The sequence below is a fragment of the Metopolophium dirhodum genome, chromosome 2 (assembly GCF_019925205.1).
Source record: "Metopolophium dirhodum isolate CAU chromosome 2, ASM1992520v1, whole genome shotgun sequence".
NCBI lineage: Eukaryota > Metazoa > Arthropoda > Insecta > Hemiptera > Aphididae > Metopolophium > Metopolophium dirhodum.
Window position 1 is genome coordinate 8450084 of NC_083561.1, and position 27122 is coordinate 8477205.

The window sequence follows — 27122 nt, forward strand, 5'->3', positions numbered from 1 at the left end:
CGATTTTGTTTATCCCCGTGCAATGCCGAGTAATACAGTTATAGTATGTTATAATAATGAAAATATATCGATAAAAATCATAAAATAATTTTGTACATACTTTTGAATGTTTTTCTGAAAGGTCCAAAAAATGTTTATCTTACACTTAATCCACTTGCAATTAAATCATTTTAAACAATTCCCAATCTCAGCAGTACAACCATGCTTTGCCAGTATTAATACAAAATCGATTACAATACTTCCTATATTGTAGTATTGTCTATTGAAACAATATTTGTAGGTTCCACCTTTATCAACTTATATGACGTGTATTGGATTGGGTTTTGTCTTTTGTAAGTCTCTTCATTTATTATTATCTAAAATTGTCTCGACGAGACATCAACTTCCATGATTTTTATTTCATCTATTAGGTATACATTTAGGTACATATACCAATTACAATATGGTTCAAAATTTGTACTTCAAAAAAGTAAAAATATATTAAGTACTAACGATCATGGTATGGATAACAGTGTAGACACTGGAGACGCATTTATAATTCTCACTTCGGTGCATTATAAGCAAAACGCTATCGTCTTATTATTATTATATCATGGTAGTCATTAACTTTAGAAATTTAGATAGAATTTGGAAGGTGTTACTCAACTCCTTCTTGTGCACATTAGGATTTAAATATGGAAAAGAGGGTAGTTTTAAGTTTTAAACCCCTTAATTATAGGACATATAACGTAAAAGCATCGGTCCCTAAACTATATTGTTCTAATTTTATTGAAATTCGCTATTTCTTAAACTTTAAAATTTATATGATAAAAGTTCTAAAAATTAATTTGTGTATACCTAACCAATTATATAACAAGTAATTCACTACATCTTTATAATGAACCAGTGAACGCTATTACCACAATGCCATTCCCTAGTCATTGTTAGTTTATCGTACCCCGCTGTTAGATGGAAAACAATTATAAAATTGTGGGAAACCACTGCTCCACTTACGGATCATGCAAGAAAGTATAAAAATATGCCATTCAATTTAAGAACTATACATTATTGTACAACACGATTGTAAATTTTAACTTTTGTAAGGTCCCCTGACGTAAAAATGGTATTAAGTATTCACTGCGATTCCAGACCGAAGACACTTGAACGTCTCCGAAGGGAGTGGTTTATATTTTTGAAGTGCTGGGAGCGTTTTTTTTTTTTTATTCTGCCTGGAATTTAGTTTGAAAAAAAATGCAAAATACTAATGTTAAATTTATTTATTTTCACGCCTTTATGATAAACTCTATACTTCTTGCACTTTATTACAACTCGTTTCAGTCGTTTCGTTGTCAGAATAAAATACTCTTGATAAATAAACATCCACACGATAGTATGAGCACGCGTGCTGCAGCATACGTGTTTTGTAAGGATTTTTCTCAGCGGGACAAGAGGAGATATTATAATATATAAATATGAAATGGTTCGAAAAACAAAATAACAGTTAGTTAATAGTGTACGATGCAAATGGAGGGTGAATAAAAATATGTTTGGCCGAGCTTTGAACGGAGAGCTGCAACCGGGGGAAGCTTTGCACGCCGATCACAATTCACAATACGCAGATTATTATCGATGGACCGGAATGATGGCAGTTTGTGATTTCAATCTCTGCTCGTACACAGGTCCAAATGACACTTTTCTGTTATATATACCTAAATACATTCTATATAGCACGAGAACACAATGTCAAACTGCACGATGGTAGTATGAGTCGAGTTTAAATGGAAAACCCCGTGAATCCCTTTCCCCTTTGACCACCACCGATCACCCACCCAAATTCCACTTTATACACATCCGGTATAATAAACGTCGGATATAGATATAACTGCAATATAGTGCGTATTGTAACATAAGGCAGCGTCACAGATGTCGCACTATAATAATATAATATTATATTTATATTTATTGTACCTACATTAAAACATAACACGAGTGTTGTGTCATTCAAATCAATGTTTTTTCCACGGATATTACCTATATAGAGATAATACAGATAATACGACGTTACCTATGCCATTATAATATAATGTATATGTGTGTTATTAATAAATCGCGTGTGTATGTCATTATAATATGTAGTACCTACGTACAATGCATACACATCATACTATCGTATATTATAATATTGTATATTGCATATTATTTGTATTATGATGTCGTTATCATTTTAACAGTTGCTAATAAAATATCATTGACTATTGATCAGACCCTCAAACATGTATTTTTTAAGTAAAGCACAAAAGTTGTCTAAAGCGATAGAGGAAAAACATTAAAACTGTGTACCTACCTAAGCAATACTAAATATACATTCGAATTCCAAAAGTTTAAAACATTTGTGATTATTAGTTTTTTTTTTAATTGCATGCAAAGTTTTGTAATTTGCAGCATAGTACCTATATACAAATACTCCTAGTCATATTTGTTGCAATGAACAAATTCCATAAACACATGAAAATATGAAATGGCAATTGCAGGACAAAAAGTACAATATATTCAAACTTAGTTAAAATTGGAACAAAACATTTCTAGGGTTATTGAAAAACGATACAAAAAATACCCTCAATATTTTTTATATACATACCTACCGTCAACCTTGAATATTATAAAAAGTAATGACTATATACAACAGTACATAGGAATATAAAATGTTTGACTAAGTTCTGAGTAGCAGTATTATTTATTATTAATATATCTCCAATTTTTCAATAGATAAAATTAAAGTAATAAAATGTATAAAAGATTAGAAACATAATAATATTGTATCGTGGAGTGATTGAATTTAACTTACAACTAAGAAGTTTTAACAGTAAAACTCCTAAATAGGTACAATCAATATACCTACGTCGATAAGAAAACAACTTAACTGTTATACGACGTTCAAGAGATTTATTTGTGTGCATTTGGCTTTTTCTATAGAATTCTACTCATCAAACATACTTAATCCGAATTTTTACGTAACCGCAATATTGAGTATATAATAAAATAAATTATATTTTTTCCGGTTTTTTTACTTTAGGACTTTTCATTTTATTACGAATTTAATCACACAAAGAAACTAGCATTTGAATATTCTTAAAAATTGTCACGAAACCGAACAGAGCAGCAAACATTTTTTTTACCCATCATATTAATTAACAGAATATTATAGTGGATGTAGCTTTAAAAAGCTTTATAACTCTATAATTGTATCATTGGTCAGTACCATTTATTACCTTTTGTTAAATTGGTATATGTTATATAACTACAACAAATAATTAATGGTATTTGATGGTCATTGGTAAAAAAAATCTATTAATAATATTAAAATTGATCAACTTATATTATGTTTTAAATATATTTATACAAAGGTTATATATTTTACATAAATAATTTGAAATAATTGATATATTTATACACTTTACAGATCTTAAGTTTTTGGATATGACTAATAAGTAATAAATAACTTATTACTTATTATCAAAAACTAAAATGCATACGACTGGTATCATTGAATTTTTAAGACATATATTTTTTCCTTTTTATCAAATATTTGCCAAAGAATTTTTAGTAGGTAACTAAAAAAATGTTCTATAACTTTATGTATACGAATATTATAAAAAAAATGAAAATATAATAGGTATATTTTAAATTATGTTATTACTTTGGAGTTTAGTTCATATAAACTATCTAGTTATATAAAACAGTAATAAACCATAAAACAAATAGTTTTAATGGAATCATATATATTTTTTATAAGTTGATGTAGATATATTTCCTTTATCTCCTTTATTAGATCTGGCAATTTAACACAAACTTTCGTTTAACCATCAAACCCTTTTATCCTTACTCAAAGCACGAGAAGTTAAATACTTTATAGACATTATTAATCATGTATTGAGGTTAAAAAACTTTTATTATTTACATTATCTTGTTTTTACTACATTATCTACCTACCCTTGTCTTAAATGATGTACATAATATTTTAATTTGATTATAGACTTTGGACTTAAAGAAAAAAAGTAAATGGAGTACCTAAGTTATAAGTATATTTTTTGCAATATTTTTAATATAGTTTATTTTAGAAATGCATTTATAGTGAAACTTTAAGCTTTATGGAATTTATCTCTAAGAACTAAACACATCATTCAGTTGTGATATAATAATGACATAAAAACAGTAACTTGATACCAATCACTAATATGAAAAAAGGAAAATTTTAACTTTTTAAAACGTATTAAGAACTGACATTATTTTCTAATAAATTTAATACTTTAAGTACTTTTCATGAATTTAACTCAGTTTAAAATCATAAAATATGGAACATTATATTTGATTGATCGAACTATTCATTTTTTATATTTTACAATTGTAAATTAATTGCATCAATCAAAGTTAATTTCATTTGGAAAAATCATAAAACTTTGTTTTACTGTAAAGTTTTTAATATAAAAATAATCCAATGAAACCTATTGAAATGTAAAAAAATATATTGTATTTACGGTAATAAATAAACTAAAAATATTACCTCTTACCTTTCAAAAACATAACGTTTTAAGCGCAGAATGATATAATCTCGAAAATAAATAGCAGTCATTTGTTGAATACTACATTTGATGGATGATATTAGTGTTTCCAAAGTGCCATTTAACGCAAACAGTTGATTTTTGCTCGTTTCTTTTGAAACGTAATGACGCTTAAAAAGATGAGACAAAATATTTCAATATTTAGAATCTGGCAAAGTTTTTTTGATGAAACTTTTGAAGTACTTCCAGTGTATTTTCGATGTAAAGTGATAATTTTCTAACCACATAAAAAATAATAAATAGCTATAATGTAAACTTTTATATGTGCAAATATATAGATAAATACTTTATATTACATACAACCATTGGTTAGTTAAATGATTTAATGAAACTATAAACGCCAAAGATGGTAATTATTAATTTAATTTGTATAATATGTATATTACAACTTCAACATTAAATAATATTACCGTATCAATACAAAAACAATTCATATATATTATTAAATTCATATAGGTACAGGTATCTAGAATTTGACCACATCATATACTTATTATTTTTAAAATTTTTGTGTTTTAAATAGTTACTATATAATTAAATATCATTAGTTAATTATTAAGGTATCTACACTTCTTGTTAATTAAATCTAGAATAAGTTTGAGGTCACAAGTAAGTAAATAATATTTTTTTAAACCACGACGTTAGTTATCCAATGTCGTTACAATTTAAACTTCGTGTTTTGGACTGCGACAAAATATCAAAATTTATTTGTTCGAAACCGGGTTTTTCAGAAATATTCCTGCTTTTTCCAAATCTTTTTTCTTGGTTTTTCTCAATATTATTCAGAAAAGTATTAGAAATGTTAGACTAAGTTTTCTTATTGAAGTAAAGAAAAACTCTGCATAAGAACAAATTAAGGCATTAAGTATTTATGGTTGGTAATAAGAGGTAGGTAACGCAATTAGGTAGGTACCATTAAATTATACATTAAATATACTTTTAAAAGACTGGGAGTTGGGTGACGAACTGAGGCAGGTGTTTTATATTATTTTTAAATCAATAATACATTATTTTATTTGAAAAAAATATTGAGTGAAGGTCGGATTACTTCATAATAATCACGTTTTCTTACATTTCTTTATCCACTATTTTGATGTTTTTCATAAAAATAAATTCGAAAATTATCTCCATAGAATCATCCAAGTTTAATTATTATTCAAAATTTAAAGAAGTACTGCAAAAATATTTTTATCAAATTAGAATGTGACCAAATTCTAGAGTATTGTATAAAATCCTGAATCAATTTTACATTTTTCTTGTTTATTACGTAGTAGAAGAATATTTTTTTAAATTTCCCATTAAAACCATAATAGATGACTTTTTCCATGTTACAATTTGCTAAACATAAAGAAATATGAGTAAAATATAGTATGGATAAAATAGTAAATTAGTGAACCACCTATGTATCATGTCATGTCAGTAAATGTATTTTATCTCTGTCTATCAAACTATAACCAAACTAAACATCGCTTCATTGCATTTTCATTTGATATGTCAATAACTGAAAATAGGTAAATAACCAATTACCACATTTGCAAAGGATAAGTTAATCAAGTTCTCTCTTTACACATATACAAGATTTTTTCAATGTTTAAAATAACTATATAACCAGTTGAAAGTTTCAATGAACTAATAGTAACTGTCTCTTTAATATAATTAGTTTGAACATTGGAAAAATCGTAGGTAGAGCTTAGTATTAACACTTGTTAGTTATTTTAGTCTTGAAACAGTCTATACGTAATACTATACGTAATTTACGGTATTTACTTAAATAGAACAGCGTAGATATAAAACGAATAGAGTGGTTATGCTATAAAATTGTATGATCGATATAAACAGATAATGTTATATACACATAATTTTAAATATACACTTATTATGTTTGCGTTTGTAAAATATTTAACTGACTGCAATAAAAGTTCAACAGATAACTAATACAATATTAAAAATCAAATTGTTATAGACTGTAGTATGGTATATCAAAATATATTATCGTATAAGATATAATTTATTACAAAACAATATTTATTTATATTAATTTTAGTTTGAAAGTAGGTAGGTACCTATGTCATAGAAAAGTACACATATTGGGTATATATATACTCATACGATTTACATAATTTGTACCTACTGTTGATTATGAAGAATACAAGAATAATTAGTTCTAAAATTTAATGAAATTCCAGTACTAGAATTTTTAAAATAAATCACTTTTAATGGGAATTATTGAATAAACGATTTATTAAAATAATTCAGCAGCGAACACTAAATTTCAGAAACTAACAATATGTATAATCACGATTAAATTATCCTCATGCTTTAAAATTGGGATACACACATTGTAACTGTGTTGTCAATAACCGTCATTGATATTTGTCATAATACATACATCAATTTGTATTCCTAAACGCAATCGCCGTCTGATAAAATGTTGGTAACTGCACTATCTCATATGAATAATAAATAATAAGTATCGCCAATGTATATAGCAAATGTCGCACTAACAATGGCTCGATTTTACGCGTCTTCGTGACAATAATTTAACGCACGTTACCTATACATAAATAGTCCAATACCTAACCTACCTGTACCTACGGCTTTACCTATATAATTGGGTTGAGGTTTGTAAAGATTTACATAATAAAACGATAATGCGGAAGGTGGCTTTAGCGGGGCAATAAATAATTCACCGACAACTTTATACAGATGACCCAATTAATACGCAAAGTTTGAAACGTTTAAGGATGACCAAGTTGGTCGGAAAGTGCGGGGCAGATTAAAATGTTATGGCCATCATCGCGTAATAAACAACAAAAGAAAAGCGACGACCATGTGTTTTCATTAGCCCGACGCGTGTATAGTAGAAACACGGTATACTGCTGCAGTAGGTATTATTAATATTATAATCGGATACAATGCTCTCCTACAATACGCGATATTATACTGTATACACTGAGATAACAGCTTTATATTGTTCTGTAGAAATTTACAACAATAAGCCGAGCTTTTTAAACGGCAATGGCACCAACCCTCAAGTATGCTCGCACGTATATATAATATTTTATATACATTATACGTGCTGTGTACGGCGTACGTATACATTGTATACCCATTCTCTCACGCGTGGTCAAAAGTTACCCTCCAAAGTCTAAGGTAGGTAATAACTAATAACGACATGTAACTGTTGGCAAACTGTCGCCAAAATCCCTCCATTCACTCTTACTTCACATTATACCTTTAAATTATTGAGAAGTTAGTTTTCCTCGACGACCTATTATACATGGAGGTTCGCTGCTGAAAACTTTTCGACGGTGGCGACTGGCGACAACGACGATAGTTAATCTTCACGCAACACTTAAGTCCAACGCTTTTGGCTCGTATCCGTAACCCATCAGTGGGCAATGTTTAATTACACTTAACAGGAAACAAATTTTAAAAAATTGAAACGTCGGAAAATTGTTTATTATTGCGGAAAAATATCATGATTTTAAAAATACAAAAAAAGCTAACCAGATACTAGGCATTTGTCATTAGTGTCTCTTCGCTGCGTTATAAGAAAGTGATGCATATTATTAATATTTTTTTTTAATTTCAAATATTTAATAAATCATCATAAATTGCATTTGGAAAGCAATAAAAATCTAAGCAAAGCCAAGTTTATAACATGATTTATATTTCAAAGTGAGTGTTTTAATAAAAAATATGAACTTTTGTCTGCGTTATAAGTATAACGATAAAATTAATATTATTTAAAATGAGTTTATTGTAACTTTCACGATATTCTCACTGTTTCTTTTTCTTTTATATATCTTAAAGCCTACTAAGATATTCTAAAAATCACTTTTTAATCATCTGACTATATAGTTTCAAATCGATAAGGGACTAAATAAATATTATTTTTTTTTGAACACGCACTAGATAGCTTTTACAAAAAAGCATGCTCATATATAGGTCAAGCGTCTTTATAAATGAAAGCCATGAAAAATCATTATATTCGAAATAAATTCTTAGCTGTCCAAACGTTTAAAATAGTCAAGACACACATTTATTTGCTTATATGTCTTCTACTTTTTGGGACTATTCAAAATATACTGAACTTTAAAGAAATATAAATTTTTAAAGAAGATACTATTTGTGTTTAATTTTATAATCTAAAGAGATTGAACCAAAGTATAAAACTTTTTGAGCTTTTTAAGTAGGTACCTTGCTATCCTAGCAATAATGTATAAAAAAAAGTACACATTATAAAATCAATAGCTTCTTCAATTTAAATATTACTGAGAATCTAAAATAATAAAATAATATTATAATAATAAGAATATACAAGCTGTAATAATTATTCCATAAAAATACAACTTAAAATTTTGAGCAAACAAGATGTGTATATGTGCAACATTACAAGTTTGCATAGAACTATAGTTTATCGTAGAATTGTTGGAGTGAAATTATTTAGATATCTACAATAACTGTTTGCATAATATATTCTAATTTTATATCGTATATTCTGAAATTTTGAAAAAAAAATTAAGTAAAGCTCCCTCACTTTTACTTAAGTAATTAAAACTAGAACTGTACCATAAAGTACATCAATGTTCGCTTAATACATAATATAGACTACTGGTAAGATAAATTAATATGTATAGTTACATAATATGAAATAAAATTACTAATAGTTGCAACATAATTCCGATTCATATACAACTACAAACAAATGGCGTATTCCTAATGACTTCCTTGTAGAGGTTTATTTCATCGTTCATATAAAATAATAATAAGGTATTGTTATATATTTTTAATTTTAATATATTATTCCATTTTTCAATATTACCATAGGGCTGATGTCACCAAATGGCGGCCCATGGACAAAAAAAAAAAAATACTTTTTATGGTAAATTAAATGAGGTTTTCATTAGTTTTCATTTTATTTTTTAAAAGGTCATAAGACATTTTGGTTTTAAACTATATAAAATGTACGTAAAACTATATTTAAAATTTATTCTGTTATATTTTTAGAAAATATAATATTGAAATATAAAATTGTTGTCTTCGTGTAAAACTATAAATTATAGTGTTAAAATAAGTGTCAGAATGATATTTGTCCTATATGTTAAAAACGATCTGTCCTAAAATAAGTAACCTAACTCAAGTGCTACAATACTGGTGAATGGCATAATTAATTAAATGATATTGAGTTTAAACACCATTGTATGAATAATTCCATACATTGTGTGAATACAGAACCATGCCCAACATATTGATTATTGGACCATTCGAGAGACATAAATAAACATGAATACCTATATAAAACAGTTCAGTTATTTTATTCATAAACGTAAAACGACATGTCAACATATTTCATACATTATTATTTTATTATTGGATTCGAAAATATAATTACATTAAATCAATTAGTTATAATTTGTTTTTTTTTTTTTTAACTATTATTGTAATTTTATTTAAATTAGTTATTAAAATATTGAACTAGTACAGCGTGCTTCAAATTGTATTATTAGAGCATCACTATTGTAATTAAAAAAAAATAAAGCCTTATACCTCACATTTTATGTGACCATTTATTTTGGTAGATGGTCTACCATTTAACTTAAAACAAATAATTTAAACGTGTTAAATAGATATGGTTAAAAATAGAAACACTTTAATCCAAAATCGTTTGTAATTTATTCAACTACTATCTTTTTCCAATATCTCATCCATATTATGATCGTTTAAATAACTAACTGATAGCCGACAGGCGTAAGTCTTATAATACTGTATAAGGTGCATTATATACTCTAAAACGTTCGAAACTTTATTTCTACACAAACAAACTGTATGTATGAATAACAATGACAAAAATATATGGATAAAAACCTTAGACAATGTTTTATTTATGCTAAAAATCTAAAATTAATTGTGTTGATTGTTTTCCAGGTAATGTTTGGGGTCATACAGAGGTATGCCTCATGGTTGCCCGTGGATGGTACCACTATTTAGATGGGCCTTATTGTCTGGTTGCGTGGCCAGACCGCTGAGTTCCGATACCAAAATATCCGAGGTTGTCACACAAAACATGACAGAAGGTAATTCACTGGTAAACAATATAAAGCCATTTTGAAACGTCCAGTTGTGGATAATGGCAGGTTTTTAACAACAAAGTACAAACCCTAATCAAACATTCAAATAAGCATTCTCTAAAATGTGTCACACACTCACACTTAATCCGAGGAAAATACGATACACAACGCACACAGTGTAATGACAATAATTGTAAATCAATATAATATTTTAAGCAATTCACACATAAAATTGTTTAATATAATACAATTAAAATATTCAATGCATAACATCTAATTCTTAGCAATATGTTAAATGTATTAATGATTCTATACTCATAATATTAGTAATTTATGTTAATGTACTTATTATAACTTATTTTAAACAATTACAATTATTTTTCTTAGCCATTTTGAATGTTTTAACACGATTAAAAGACATAAGATCAGTTTAATTAAATGGTAGCTTAAATAGTTCACTTAATTATGTGTGTAGTAAACAAATGAACAATGATAATATACGCACATAATTTCAGACAAGAAACACTTTCATTACTCATTTGATTAGAGGCATTAGAGCAGTATTTTAATTGTTATAAATGTAACTTAATTACGACTTAACTTTTATACATTTTGTGCGGTCTATTATGTACTATCGTAATACATTATTATTTATTGGACATTATACAAACTAACTACACAACTATTTTTTATACACCTTAAAGTTTAAAATTACAAATACTGCACTTGTGAAGATTTTAAGCCTGTCTAATGTTATAAACTTTTAACATTATTCCAGGTAAACCAAAATATCATAAAATAATGAATACGCAAATAGTTGTAATTTGATCATAAATTTAAATTATTTCGGTTTTTCGAAGAAAAAAAATTTGAATTCTTTACCACGGAACTCCATTTATATTTCAATCGACTGATATGTTACACGAAACTTTTGAAACAGTCTTACTACCCTAAAAGCTTTTTTCCCGAGAGCAAAAGTCAAAATACATGGTTGTCAAACCCAATTCTCTCGCGACTAAGAATCTTAAGACAAAACACAGAACACTATACAATGTTTGTAAAACAATTTCTAGACATATACAATAAACTTAAACAATTATGTTTAATTTGTCACCAAAGATAAATTGATAGTCAAGGTAAAATCTTTTCAAGTCATAATAGTTCAACATTATAATATACCTACTAATATAGTGTTTAATTTGAAACAAATTATAGAAAAAATACTTTTAATTTGTAATTTCTTATAATAGTGTACTCAAAAAACCATAAGTCTCGTGGAAATCCATACAAACGTTATTTTAAATTTATAATCTATTGTCTGGTTCAAAAACAATAATAAAATAAGTATTAAATATGATGAAATATTTATTGCTGTACTGCTGTAGCATGGTTTTGGTGAAAAACAGAGCCCAGAGCGTGTAACACATATTCTTGTATGAAACTATTTAAATAAGATAAAGATAATAGAATTTTTAATTTATTTTGAGATTAATTCCTTCATTTAGATTGTAAAATAAAAAAAAGGAGAAACAGAATAATACTCTAAGTATGCTAAGGATTCATTAAACCAATTAACCGTCAAAGATATTGTTACAACTTACAACTAACAAGGTGTATGATAAATTTAACAAAGTAGTGTTTCTAGCCCAGTAAATTTTACTCATTTTACTATCCAAATTTAAATTCACAAATCGCTATATTTTGACGGGCATAGAAAACGTTAAACTTGCCAATTTAAGTGCCATCAGTTATTATCATAATATTATTTTTTTTCAGAACTTATAATGACTGTCCAAATCTATTAACAACGAAGTTAATGGTAAAAAACGTCACATCGATGCCAATATTTTTATTAATTATTTTCTTTTTAATTATTATTATAATTACTATGGTATATAATTTTTTTACACTAATATTTGATGGATCACATCATTAGGTTTTCTGAAAACGTTTTATTAAAAATACACTGTCAGATTTTCTTTTAATTCTCAATTTATACTTGAATTTTAATATTTTATATACAAAAGTTTACATCCTTCACACAACTTAACTAAAATGTTATACTAAGAGGTATAATGGATAATTATTAAATTATGATGGGAGAGGATAAACTTTTAAAACAGACTGTAGCCAATAGGTAATATTTATAATACTATCAAATTCATATAACAAAATAAAATACATTTTAAATAGACTAGGTATGTCATCTATACTGCATATTTTTTTTCAAATCTAATTTAAATATCAAGTAGCCGATTTGAATAATAGCCAAATACATACTATATGAGATAGAACTGCACCGTTCCTATTAAGTAGGTATATGTGTATAAAGTTATAAATCATACGTCAACCTGCTCCGGCCCGATGCAGTTTATTTAAAAGTATACCTACAAATAGAAAATAAATAAATGATAACAATAATAAATAAATGTCCATAATAATGTGCAGAATACGAATTGATATTAAATTATAGTTGATACGAAAACGTGTATTATCAGCTACCTACTGCATTTTAAAGATCTTATAAATTATATTTCATAGATTGCTTTAATTATTTCAGAAAATTTAACTTGCTACACTTGCGTAAACGTGTCAGACAATTTAACATGCAACCAATATGCCATTGACAAACCATGTGCTCGAGGTATGTATCAGTTTTAATTTTAAACTTCAGTGGAAGTAATTTATGTATCCGTAGATCTAGACTACTGTCAGACGTTACACATAATGGATTCAACTGGATCTAGTGTTATTGTGAACAAAAAATGTGCTAACCGAACAGAATGTCATCCGTCCACCGTCGGTTGTCTAAGCATTGACAGACAGACTGTAAGTTGTATACTACTATAATGGTTATAGTATTAGTAATAGTTAGGTATATTGTCATCGTTGTATAATCTTTTTTTATGTATACATTTAATTTTTAAGGTATAAATGTAAACAACAAATTAAGAAGATGCATAATATTAAACTATAATATGAACGAATCCCATAAGCGGTGTAACCAGGTGAAGAAGAGCCCAGTTAAGCCGTTAACCCTTTTTATTACATATAATAATCATCAGTAGTTGAAATTGAGTAATTTATTATTAGTTTTCTGTCTAATTTAGCGATAACTAAAATTAAAGATGACAAATTTGATAATAAATTATTGTTAATGTGTTGGAAACGATCGATAAAAAAAATCAAGCGATTCTCCTTCAATTTCGGTTTTAACTGGAAAATTATTCCGTTAGTGGTGACATTAAACGTGGTTAGGGGAGGGAATCATTGCTGCTAACTAAATTGCAATTAATTATATTGATTTAGTAATTAGTACCTAACTTAAGTTTAGTACCCACCAGGCTAATGTAATAATTTTGTAATGAACTAGGTACCTAAAAGTTATAACGGTAAACGTTATTATGTTATTTATTTATTAATGAAAAATAAATATAGGTGTAAGCACAAATTGACCGGTAGGGTGGTAAATTAAATTTTATACTAGTTAGATATATTACCTATGCATTATGATTATTGACTTTAAACATAATTTGTACATTAATAAAATAGTCACTACTTATTAAGATAGGTAAAAATCAACAAGGGTAGAAGCCTAGACTTTATAGTGTACTATGATCGTAGATTATAAAGGTATGTGTTGACAAAAATGGATATGGTTTGGACATGTAGCGAGTGATGAATGGAAACTGAGTGAGATACATTTGATTTAAAGAGACAAAAATAATAATAAATCGATGTAATGTCAGGAGATAAAGTAAAATGGAAAGGTAAGATGTTGTGGATGGGATTTATACATCAAATAGATGGCCGGAAGAAAAACAAAAAAACTCCATTGTGATTTTTGTCCATTGTTCATTTTAATCAATCACTATTCACTATACACTCTCCTTAAAGCCCACTATATCAGCTACATTCCAATTGTTAATGCAATTTAACTAATAAAGTGCCACTAAAAATAACTTTTACATATTCCTGTCAATCAAAAGCTCGCTTTTTAAGATTTAAAATCCACAGTATAAAAATGCTACAAACAAGGAATAAAATGCATTTCAAAAATAATACCTATTATAAAAAATTGAATTATTTCCTATGGGCTATAATTAACTTACCTAACCTAAACATTTCATTTAAATGGTATTAAATAATATAAGAATACCATTTATGTACCATTTATACATCTATTGTCCATAAATATTAATTTTTTAAGATCATTTTGTCTTAATAATAATTAGGTTACTAAAACAAAAAAAAATGATAGTTTATTTACATATGTACCATTATAGTAAAATGTAGTATGTCTAGTTTAAAAAAAAAATTAAATAATATTATTAATCTGAAAGTATACATATTAATATTATCCTTTTCTATAAATTGTAAATGAGACATAAGGTCAACAATATATTATTTTAATAATAATATTTGTCAATACAATTTCATATCTACAAAATGTATGTTTAATAACAATTTCTAGAGTAGTTCATCTATTGTACGTCATTCTGTATTCTGTATTCCAAGTATATCATAATTACCTCAACTATAGTCAACTCAGTTTGCAAGTATCTACCTATATTTTTTTTAACGAATTCAAAATAAATCTTTTTTTTTTTATTGATCCTTAAGCCCGGCATCTATGGCCATTAGTTTGTAGGGTTGTATTGTGGTGGTGGTAGGGTTTGGAACGGTAAGTTTTTACACGTGAGTGTTTGTGTTTTGGCAGAATTTTCAAGTGGGCACCCGTAGGTATCCACCATACCGGATGGAGGATGGCGGCCTTTCTTTCCGGACATCGTGACTGCCCGAAGAAAACTGCCGCCTGTTGCCGTAGTTTCAACCGACGCCTTAGTCCGCTCGGCCACTCCGTCCCCCAAATCTTATTTAAATAATGTCTTTGATGCACATTTAACGCTTATAAGACACGTGGGTTCTTAGACCTTAATAAAGCAATATTTTTTATGAAATATAAATCTCATACAGTACGTACCTAATAATTCATATATTAACAAATACCATAAGCGTAATCTCAGGGATGCAAGACCATGCACTTGAATGGTCTGAAATTTTAAGCCATGTAATACGTAGGTATAGCACAGAATATATGAAATTATATATATTTATATAATTTCATATATTCTGTGGGTATAGTATCATATTGTTGCACCTTCACGCAGTGGCGTTTGGTGGGGCTAGTTTGGAATATTTCTCCAACGTATAAAGGCGACACATGTGACTACCGTTCATCGATCACCCCCTGGTTTGGTATTATTCTTTAATTATTTATTTATATCTACTCTTTAATTTAACTACTTATACATGTGTGTTTTGAACTAGGCGTATAGAAGTAAAGAAAAACAATTGTTTATAATCGCAAAAGCAACGAGTTATTTTGTAGATATCGATTTATACTTATCGGGTATAATTTGAAACGTTAGGCAGCCAAAGATTTTTTTTAATTTTCTACAGCTAAAATTGAACAAAATTACGCATATGCGGTTAAAACCGTAACTTTGCAATGTTAAAATGTAATAACAATATAATTTTAATCAAAACTTTGTATAATACATAATATAAAAACCCAATAAACACAATGATTATTGTTTACAGGTGTGCGTATCCTGCTGCGATGACATGTACTGCAACATGACCGTGCCCACAAACCAAACGAATGCAGTGGTAACAGTCACAAGGAAACATCACATGAATCCTACCAAAGGGCCGAAAACTAAGTCCGCTGGTGACGTACCATGCACTCAACTGACGGTTGCATCATATTTATTATTGTTTCTTATGTTATTGACCACAATTTTGCAATGCTAGATCGTTATACATTTATATAAATTATAACATATTATATCTTAACCGTTACCTCAATAATAATTATATTAAATGTAGTTAAGTTTAGATTTAACTGCGGTATGGGTTATACACAAACATAATACAAACAAACTTCAAACTTGTGTAGTTATTAATCATTTAAACTATACCAAGTTTACACCTGTGTATAGCCTATTCACAGTTAAACACCAACAGATAATACTCGGTGGAAACATTACGACCTTAAATGTAGGTGGGCAGAGCGGAACAAGATGATCAAAAATACATTATTTGGAAACTAAAAGTATAGCAGTTTCTTGTTATCTGGATATTAAACTTAAATCGTGATAAAAACTTTTTAGAATCTGTACTAATAGGTATAAGAATAATTATAAAAACAATGGATAGGTTATGCTGCATAATATATCAAAGTACGGGTAAATTGTTTTATAAGAAAGGTCGACTAGTCCCTTAGGAATCAAAGTAATCAATAGTTTTAACATAAGTTAAATTACCATATAAATATGAAGTACAGAATAAATTAAAATAAGATAAATTTCATAAAGTTTTTATAAAAAAAAATACTCATAGAAACCCCATCCATAAGGCTTATTTTTCTTGCTCTGTCCATATACTTATTCAATATTATGAACAAAAAGTTCATCGTTTTGTTTACTTATTTGAAAATGAAAATGTTTTTAATCGAACTAAGTTTGATGTTTTTTTTAACCTTCTTGTTATAACATAAAATAAACGATACTATATAATAAACTTATATTTTCTTGTAATTATTTTAATACAGGTTCTACCTACCGTCTTACTAACACAATAATCCAAACAAAAATAAATCCTATGATGAGAAAAAATAAGATAAAATTGGTTAATTTGGTTTTAACGACGTCAAAATTAAAAATAATAATATAAATAAATATTTAACAATTGAATTCAACCGTCTGACTTTAAAGTGATTATTACAATAATTAATAATATACATTGTTTATAGCATAAGGATCTTATCTTTCTGCTCTGTTTCTTTACCAAAAAGAATAGATTCTCGAAGTTAAAATGTAAAATTTGAAATTCGCGACAAATTAATATCGCATTTCAAAAAAAAAAAACAATCTGATCAGATTTTTGAAAATGGTTATAGGTATGTCATGCAGTGTTTGGAAAGAACGTCGTTCGTGAACATTTGTTAATGCGTTCACGTTCATATTTAGTGAACGATACGTGAACGTCACTCGTTTTTTTTTCAAATAGAACGGAACGCGAACGACGTTTATATATTTAATAAATATTTATTGATAATGCTATCATGATGTATAATATATTATTATTACGAATTATAAAAATAAAATACACGAAATTCTAATGGGCACGCCTGGACATAAAACAACAATAATATTATGATTTCCACGATATTTGTTCGTATTTAAATGATACATAAAAATAAAATAAATGAACGGCGAAATATTTTCATATTTTCAAAGAACGTGAACGAATTCATTTTTTTTAGTAAACGTTCCGAACACCGAGTCTTTTTGAGACAATCACCGCTTAAAATTAATATAATTTATATTTTTAATAGTTTTTTCGTTTAGCTAAACTCTAATAAAATTTTCTAATGTTGATTATATTTCGTTTCTCAAAAATTAGATTTAGTCAATAATAATTGATGGAGATATAATTTTGATGATTATTTCAAAAATTGTACCTATTACCAATTCGTAATTTCCATCAATCATGCAGGTATAAGTATATGTAAGTCTTAGATTTGAAGCAAGACGCTGCAGGTAGTAAGATATAGTATATATTATTATTATTATATAGTTGGCAGGGAATATGCCGAATATGGGTACAATAATAATAATATTATTATTATTGTGCCTAATATTACATACTTACGAGGGCAAACGGGGTGAGTCATCCTGTAATATATATAGGTAGTATATCAACAAACTTGTGATCTTACAAAAACTTACACCACGATGACAATATAGTTAATCCTGTAATTAATAATGTGCAGGTATGCCTATCCAAAAGATGCTTAGCATACGATTTAGCACCCCTTAACTGTAAAGGGTTATAAATAATATAGCCAAATAGTTTCATTGTGTATAGTTATAATAACTTATATGCCTGCGTGTATTAAAGCAGATTTTAGAACTTCGGTAGAGAGTTATGATGTTACGTTTCTATATAACTCGTAAGTTATAATATATTAAATAATGAGGTGGACAAAAATGTCACGATAAAATGGCCGTAGCCCCAAGAGAATGTTGACCCAAGTCACGCGTGTAGATCGTAGGTACCTATATTATATATTATGAACAAGCAACTATAGATGACGTGTAAATTAATTTTTCCAACGTGCGAAATCCAGTACACAACATTGAACATGCAGGCCATTCTCGTGAAGGGGCGGTGCGTTATATTCGTTTAGTTAAATGTTTCCAGAAAATGCCACGATAAATCGACGTTATTATGCGAACCATAATAATATTATAATAGGACAAAATAAATGTTGTAAGTTTCTACATACGCTTCGTCAATAAAAAAAATCACGCGATGTCGATACATCAAAACATTATAAACATTATGAAAACATGCATTAAATAATGATTTCGCGGTAAACAAATTAAAATTTTTCCAGAAATCGGTTTTTATAGTAATAATAATATTATATTATAAGCTCAAAAATGTAGTCGGACTGGACGTGTCGTCGCCTCCGGTGCCCGCTGGCCAGTCATCGATCACGCGACACGTAATAATAATATAAGCCTGTAAAAAAAAAAAAAATAATAAAAAAAAACTACCATCACGATAATAATTTATTTCATTACTGTCAATGTTTGTCTACACAAAATTAAACCCTCGCCGGTGTGCCAAAGGGAAAGCACGGCCGACAACGGTCTCTGGCGCGTATTATACGGACGAAACGCGCCTTGACAGGTCTGCAGCTGTCTACGCATAATCAAATCGCACGAAAAACTTATTGGGCAGGAGGTAGCCACCTCTACTCGAAGCGTTCTTCGGAGACCATCGCAAGAAGTAAAACCGTTTGACACGACGACGACGCCACTGCAGAAAGACGTTCGTCGCAGTCGCGGCGAATTAATTAATTAACATCACTAACATTTTAGTAAAACGACAATAATATTCCCAAACACAATTACGACGTGATCGCCGCCGCTGGACGCGGAGTTTTGGAGTTGCTGGCTATTTTAGGGGCGCCGTACCGGTCGTGAGTATAATAATAATAATAATATATTATATTAATCTGGTTAGGATATATATAGTAATGGTTCATAATTATTAAAGTATTTATTTTTTTTTAAACGTTTCGATAATAATTAATATCAAAATGATTTTGATATTTTGAACATTATATCATAGAATTAGTATAGAATACTGCACCTACAGTATCATAATATTATCAACAATAGACAATAGGTACACCGTCAATAATATTATATCGATACATTAAAATCGTATTGGACCCTTAGAGGTTAGGCGGTCAGGTTTTAGCTGAATAAATTTAACAAAGGTCGACCGAAATTACCATCGAAATATATTTTGTACTGTGATATTACTCATTGGATATTTCTTATTAACCTATGGACTATTTAACAATATTACCTATGCGTTTTGGTACCTTTTCATATCTAAATGAATGAAATATTTGCACAACCGTGTTTATAAAATAATGTTTTCGGTACAATATGCTAATCATGGGTTAGCACACCCGGGAAAACAAAAATTAAAACATAAATTATCATTTTATTTATATTTTTGCTGATAATTGGTATATTTTATAATTTTAAATTAAAATTATATTTTAGAAATACTGTAATATAATCAAGCAGTGGTGCACAACCTGGAGGCGACCCATAAGCTGGTCCCGAAATTTTAATAGGGGGTTACCAATAATTTATCACCAAATAAAAAAGTATTGTATAATATAGTTATGTTATATTGGTATAGGGCAACCTCATCGAAATAAATACATTTGGGGATGTAATGGATCAAAAAAGATTGTGCACCACTAAAATAGAGAAACGGCATCCATGCCGGAATAGATGTCAGCTGTAAAATCAAGTAAATATGTAAATCCCTCCAATTGTATACTATTTAACTGTTATTAATCTTCAACCGGTTGATAAAGTTGATGGGTAGCTCATAAAACCTGTACGCATGTATCATGTATGAAAAGTCTATAAAACAAATATTAGGTCTTGTGTCTCAAGTATTTAAATTTTATGATAGAATAATGTAGCTTCGTAGCTTTAAGACTATCTCATTGTGATACGGTATATATAATAATATAACCATTGGACGACTACTAATATTCTGGGTCAGTACGGGGGGGATTTGGGGTCATATCCCCCCATCACTTTTTTTGTTTAAGTGGAGGACCATATTTATGTACTTATTATTTATTGGTACTAATAAAGTATATAATATAGAAACAATGTTTGTGTAAATGTTTCAATCCCCCCTCCCCCAACAAATATGACCAAATTACACCACTGTACTGAATTATAACCAATGTGATAACTGATAAGCGTCGTGTGGATGTGAATATTTACCAATTAACCAGTTTAAATTAACTGCTTCAAACTTTATATTTTATATTCACACCTAACAGTTCCATTTTTGTATTCTTCTAAGTTCTAACGCTTATTAACATAAGGTGTATTTTGATTTTAAATAAGAAGTCTAACAAAATTTAATATTATTTATTTAATATGTAATATTATGTAAATCTTACAGTGTTTGGAAAGTGCTTTTTAAAAAGAAATTTGATTTGTGTGTACATTCAGCATAATATCATCATAGTTGGTTTAACGAATACACAATTTTATTTTTTTTTTTATTTTTACTATTAATTTTTGATTGATTAAAAGAAAATTACACATTTTAATATTTATAATTATTTACCTACGTATATATTATATTATAATATTTGATCAATACATTTGAATATCTAATTGAAATACGCCTTTAATTAACATGGTAATTAATAAATAGTAATTTATTCTCTTGAATTGTTCGATATTCCCGGAAATTCCCGCCAAGTCGCGTTCCCGGAAATTATCCAACCCTAAACTGGACACAAAACCCGCGATTCGTCGCCTACACACAGCTTCATGGTCGTATGATGGTAAAAAAATTAAACAACTTCAAATGCTTTTTTTTTCAAATTTGTTTAATAATCCTTCCGGTAGATCGACCATCATCATTGCATATAATCCGTTATACATTTACCACACGCGTAATCCTTCAAGCAAACCACGTTAGTTGTTTTAGGGTGTGTGTGCGCGTGGCCACAATAAATCGAGAGCGTATTATTATTTAAACTCTGACTTTCATAATTTTTTCATTGGGTAGTTTTTTAACTAAGTTTTTCTACATTTCTACCTTATACTTATTATATACTATTGTATTATTTGTATTGTATTAAGTACCTATGTGTACAAAAATGTTCAGCAAGGTTTAGGTTTTTTATTTCTATATCGAAGAAGAAAAATATAAAGATAGGTAGCTACCGACAGTTTTTATTTGTAGATTTTCCATTGGTTTACTGAAATTATTAACTCCGCGTAAAGACTATACAGATACTACATTTCAACCGTAAAAACTTTTGACATTATTTACGCCAAATTATTGCCAGCCCAGTAAGCACACACCCACACGGATATAAATACACGGGGCTAAAAAAAACGGTCTACCGTTCTATATTGCATTATTTTATTATAAAATAAATACTGACTTGATTTATCAATATTATACTCAAAATAACGCGCTCACAGATATGCTATTATAGTGTACGTATGTGGTATGTGTAGGTATATATTATATGGTATCGTTTTATCGACGAATGTAATATTATAATGTAAATGTATATATATTTTTCAGTTCTCGCTCACTCTCTACACCGGCATTTTTTAACCTTTTATGGCTGGTGGACACCAGTAAAAATGATCTTTGAAGCCGCGGACCGAATATATAAAAAAAAATTGTGTTTATTATTTATTTCGATTATAATTCAATAAAAATAAACAATACTAAGAATTAATATACGCGTATATTATATTGTGTGTGTTTGACCAAAAAAACCGATAGCGCCGTGAACTACAGGTTAAGAACCGCTGCTCTACACCTTTTTCATACTGCCTGGGCGGAAGTCTGTTAGATAAAATATGAACTTAGGTGCTCTAGGCTTGTAAGTTGTAATGCTATCATAAAAAAAAAGCTAAATCCCTGTTAAATCAACCCATGTTTCATTTTACCTTTATTAACATTATACACAATAATACACGACTTCAACGGAGTGTAAATATTTCTGACTTCTTAAACGTCTTAAACTTATGCGGACAGACGAATAATAATACGTTATAGCCTATTGCCTGTGGGTATTTAGGAAATAATACAGTCAGTGCTCATGACATTACAGTCTACAGATATCAAACAATTATTTATAATATTGTAGATTTAATAATAATATATTAGGAAGTAGAATAGTAAGTATCTATATTGGTAAACTTGCCTAATATAGGTACCTATTTGACATTTTTAAGCAATGCGTATGTTATACTATTAATATAAATCATTACGATTACATTTACCTACTTTATTTCATATTATTATAGTGTTGACTCTTGCAGAACCGCATTATCTAACTCGGAGCAGTAGTTAATGATTTACAATATAACTTGGCAAATGTACACATGTACCCGTGTAGGTTACTATACAGGATGTAACAGGAATACCTGAAAGATGAAATAATTTTTGTTCTAATCAATATTTTTATTATTTTTTTTTATATATAATTTATTAGTAGTCATTCGCGCTACACGTTAAAATAAATAAATTTTAACTTGATTTAAATATTTTTGGAAAAGTTCAATACAATCAATTTGTAAATCTGATTATAAGAATAATTTTGATGGTAACAACATTTATCTAAGTCAATTGACTTAAGATCTTATTTTTTAAAATTTTTTAAAATATCAATATTTTTTTGAGTAGGTAAATCAATTTAGAACGTAATAACTTTTTTCATAATATTATTTTTGGGAATTTCTGACATGAGTATGTATAATTAATATTTCTTAAATTATTTATTAACTATATAATTTTCACAATTTTTGTTATACGTTTAAATAGCATTATTTTTTATTTTTTTTTTTGGTCAGGTCTTCCTGTCACACTCAGTATATTGACCACATATTTTTCTGCGTATTTTTATAGAAGCTAGGTACATATTTAAAATTAAATTCACTTTGTGAAAATATCTAAATGGTTAGTACAATAGCATATTAATAGATAATTCCTACCGAATTGTATACGATCATGAAATATCAATAAAATTTGTTAAATTCGTTAAATAGTAGATATGTTTTGATGACGGTTACAATTCCCTAGCAGCCGAATGAGGGGAAAATGAACATTTTGAATGCTAATAAACGTAAACCTTTCTCTGCGGACTAAGTCCCAAGCGGAGAGAATAATTTATTATCAAATTATTTACTCTACTACAGTTTTAATACCTACTCAATGTATGTAACGTTATTAAAAATATATACCTAACACATATTCACATACAGTAATTAGTAAAGCTTTCCAAAATGGCAAGAAATTTCCTAATACGACCGAAAACTACGTAGTCCTTTTAAACTGTAAGGGGAGACCAATAATACCTAATGGCTAATACATAATATGTATAACTAATATAATACCTACCTAATAGATAATAATATATTGTTTATAGTAAAGAAAATAATTAAAACATAACCGGGAAAATCGCTATTTAGAATGTTTTGAGTGCACATCGTCATCGAGTAGGTTACTGTAATGGATGAGTTAAATTTAAATTCAATGATGATTGATAAATCGTTGCCTACGAAAAACGATTCTGCGTACGGATACTGTGTGTCAACCTCTACACCTTATTTTACAAAGGATATTTTAAAATGTATTTATATATTACTGAATACTCTTAGACCTTAGTAAAACAGTAGGTTAAACTAAATTTTGTCAAAAACATATCGCATTCCCATTTAGGTATATTAGTATACCTATTGCTATAGAATATAACATTATTAATATGTATTTATTTATTTTATTAATATAAACGGACATGATCATTAGTTAATAATAATGTAGGTACAATGTGAATAACAATCATAGACACAGCTAGAACTAATATTTAGGGGGGGGGGGGGATAAAAGTATTGAACACGAAATTCTGAGATTCATTATTTTTATCTAGGATAGCTATGGATATATTAGGGGGGGGGGGACAAATTATGACAAATTACAAAATAGATATAACAATTGGCATAAAGATTAATGGACAGAAATACGAGAAAAAATGATAACAGGTGTAAAATATTACAAACATTACAATATTAAAAAGATTCATTCAAGATAAATTGAAAAAGAAGGATCAGCAGTGCCGGCTCTAGGATTGGCGGGGCCTGGTGCGAAATAATTTTTTTTATGAAAGAGTTCTCTTCCTAAACTTACCTAACCTAACAAAATATATAAAATGGCTATTGGCAATTGGCACATGATTCGGTCAATAGTAGGGCCCCTTAAAACCGTCGTGCTAACGTGTTGTTTACCTAGGCAGTGGCGTATTTACGTACTACTGGACCCCCCCCCAGAATCTCTCCAAAAAAAAAAAATTTCTTACATATTTGCAGACCCCGATTTAAGTAAGCACTCGCGGATATGGTTTTTTCCCGTGAACAAAATATTTATATGAAATATAGTTTAAAATTAGCCAACGGTCGAACGATTAAAAACCCGCCGCCATCGCCACCGCTTTTCCTTGTATTGTAAGTATTACCACTTTATAAAATACCCGTATTAGATAAACATCAATAATTCTCGAAACAGTCAAAACGTTCTTATCGCAAGGAATTGACGACTCACATCATTCTCTAATTAACTATTTCTATAGGACAGTATAGGACATGGGTCGATATTATTAATCTATTTGAATTTTTGCTTTGTAAACAAGGCAATTGTCGCAGAATCATTTACTTCATGTTTGTATTTCGTTACTGAACGACGGCGTCGGCTACGAGTGCGAACTGCATTAAATTTCTTCAATAAAATATATTAAATCTATTACGTATGTAAGTACCAATTAAATATATAATAATAATAGCTCATTGATCTGATGTGAGCCGTAAGGAATTTATTATTTTTGATAGTAACATAAAACATTAATGTAATTTTTGGAGTCAACTGGCCGACAATTAGTATTCATTTAGAACCATGTTTACCTACGTAATATTTATTTTCTATCCAGAGATTAGCAGAGTGATATGGACGACTGTTGTCATAATGTCATATTTCTATAATTTAAACCTCATTATTTTTACGTGTTAACACGAAGTTCACAACATATTATTAAACTGCTATCGAAATAATATTTAATTGTCAACGTGTACTGAGAATAATTATTGATATACGACTATCCGAGCTACGAGGCATACTTCAATATTCAATTAACCTATACTAAATACTGAACTTTTATATACAAAATCATATTATTTATTCTTTAAAAATCTATCCGTACCCTGTGTCTCTGTGATGTGTATCGGTTCAAACATATCTCCGATATAAAATGCATAGGTATTGCATAGAAACTTCTTGCAAATCGTCGAATGCAATGATTTTTTTTTTTTAATAATCTTGTTTATTATTGGACCACCCCCAGAAAAAAATTGAAAATACGCCACTGTACCTAGGTAATAAAAAGGTTTGTAACGATAAGAATAAAAAATTTAAAAATAAGTGAGGTGGAAATGGTAATTTGATAAAAATATAAGTAGATATTTTGTTGCGAGCGGCTTTTTTTTTTACCCATTTATAGGCCGGTCAAAACTTTTGCCCGCCTTTACCGAAAACTGAAATGACGCCTCTGGTTTACACCAAGATCACAAAACTTGACAAAAAATGTTGTGATAGCAATAAGAAATAAAACTTAATACCTATCAATTTAGAATAATAAGATACTCAAATCTACTAAATAATAAATTGTCAAATAAAATAAATAATATAATATATATATTATATATAAATTAATAGTCTAATAATAAAAATAATTACTTACGTAATAAGTGTTCGCAGTTCGCTAGTGAGTAGTGGCAATAACGTCGAGGGTTCTCAAAATAAAATAATAATGGTACCATTTCAAGTTCCCGTATGATATATTGATATGTAAAATACGGTGTAAACATACAAATTACAAATTCCGAAGAAAATAAGCTGATAATTAGCTGTACTTATATTTATAGATCAACCTATTCTAGGCTCTAGCCATGTAACTCAATAATGTAAACAAATCAGTATTACCACTTAAAGAGAAAAACAGTTTTTATGAGAAATTATCGATTAGGTATTAATTACGCATCACCGTAGCCTATCGGGCACCACTGCATTCGGTAGGTTTAATAATATAAAATAATAGGTAGATAGTCCGATAGTTATTATTAACTAGGTATAAGCATTAAGCATTGATTATAAATACTAAAGTAGAACCACACAGTAAATATCAATACATTTATAAACTTTAAATTATTGTTGCTCAAGTAATTTTGATCAGCATTGGCGTTCA

General features: G+C 28.4%; 1 protein-coding gene across 2 annotated transcripts in view; it reads left to right on the forward strand.

Annotated features, from left to right (window-relative positions):
* Positions 1–17261, forward strand: part of LOC132937918 (ly6/PLAUR domain-containing protein 6B-like) — a 62622-nt gene extending 45361 nt beyond the window's left edge. For both annotated transcript variants that reach the window (XM_061004523.1, XM_061004524.1), the window contains exons 2-5: positions 10530–10678; positions 13233–13316; positions 13371–13501; positions 16277–17261. In XM_061004523.1, the coding sequence (XP_060860506.1) occupies positions 10555–10678; positions 13233–13316; positions 13371–13501; positions 16277–16489 (552 nt within the window). In that variant the 5' untranslated portion in view covers positions 10530–10554 and the 3' untranslated portion in view covers positions 16490–17261. The remainder of the gene's footprint in view (positions 1–10529; positions 10679–13232; positions 13317–13370; positions 13502–16276) is intronic.
* Positions 17262–27122: the final 9861 nt, after the last annotated feature.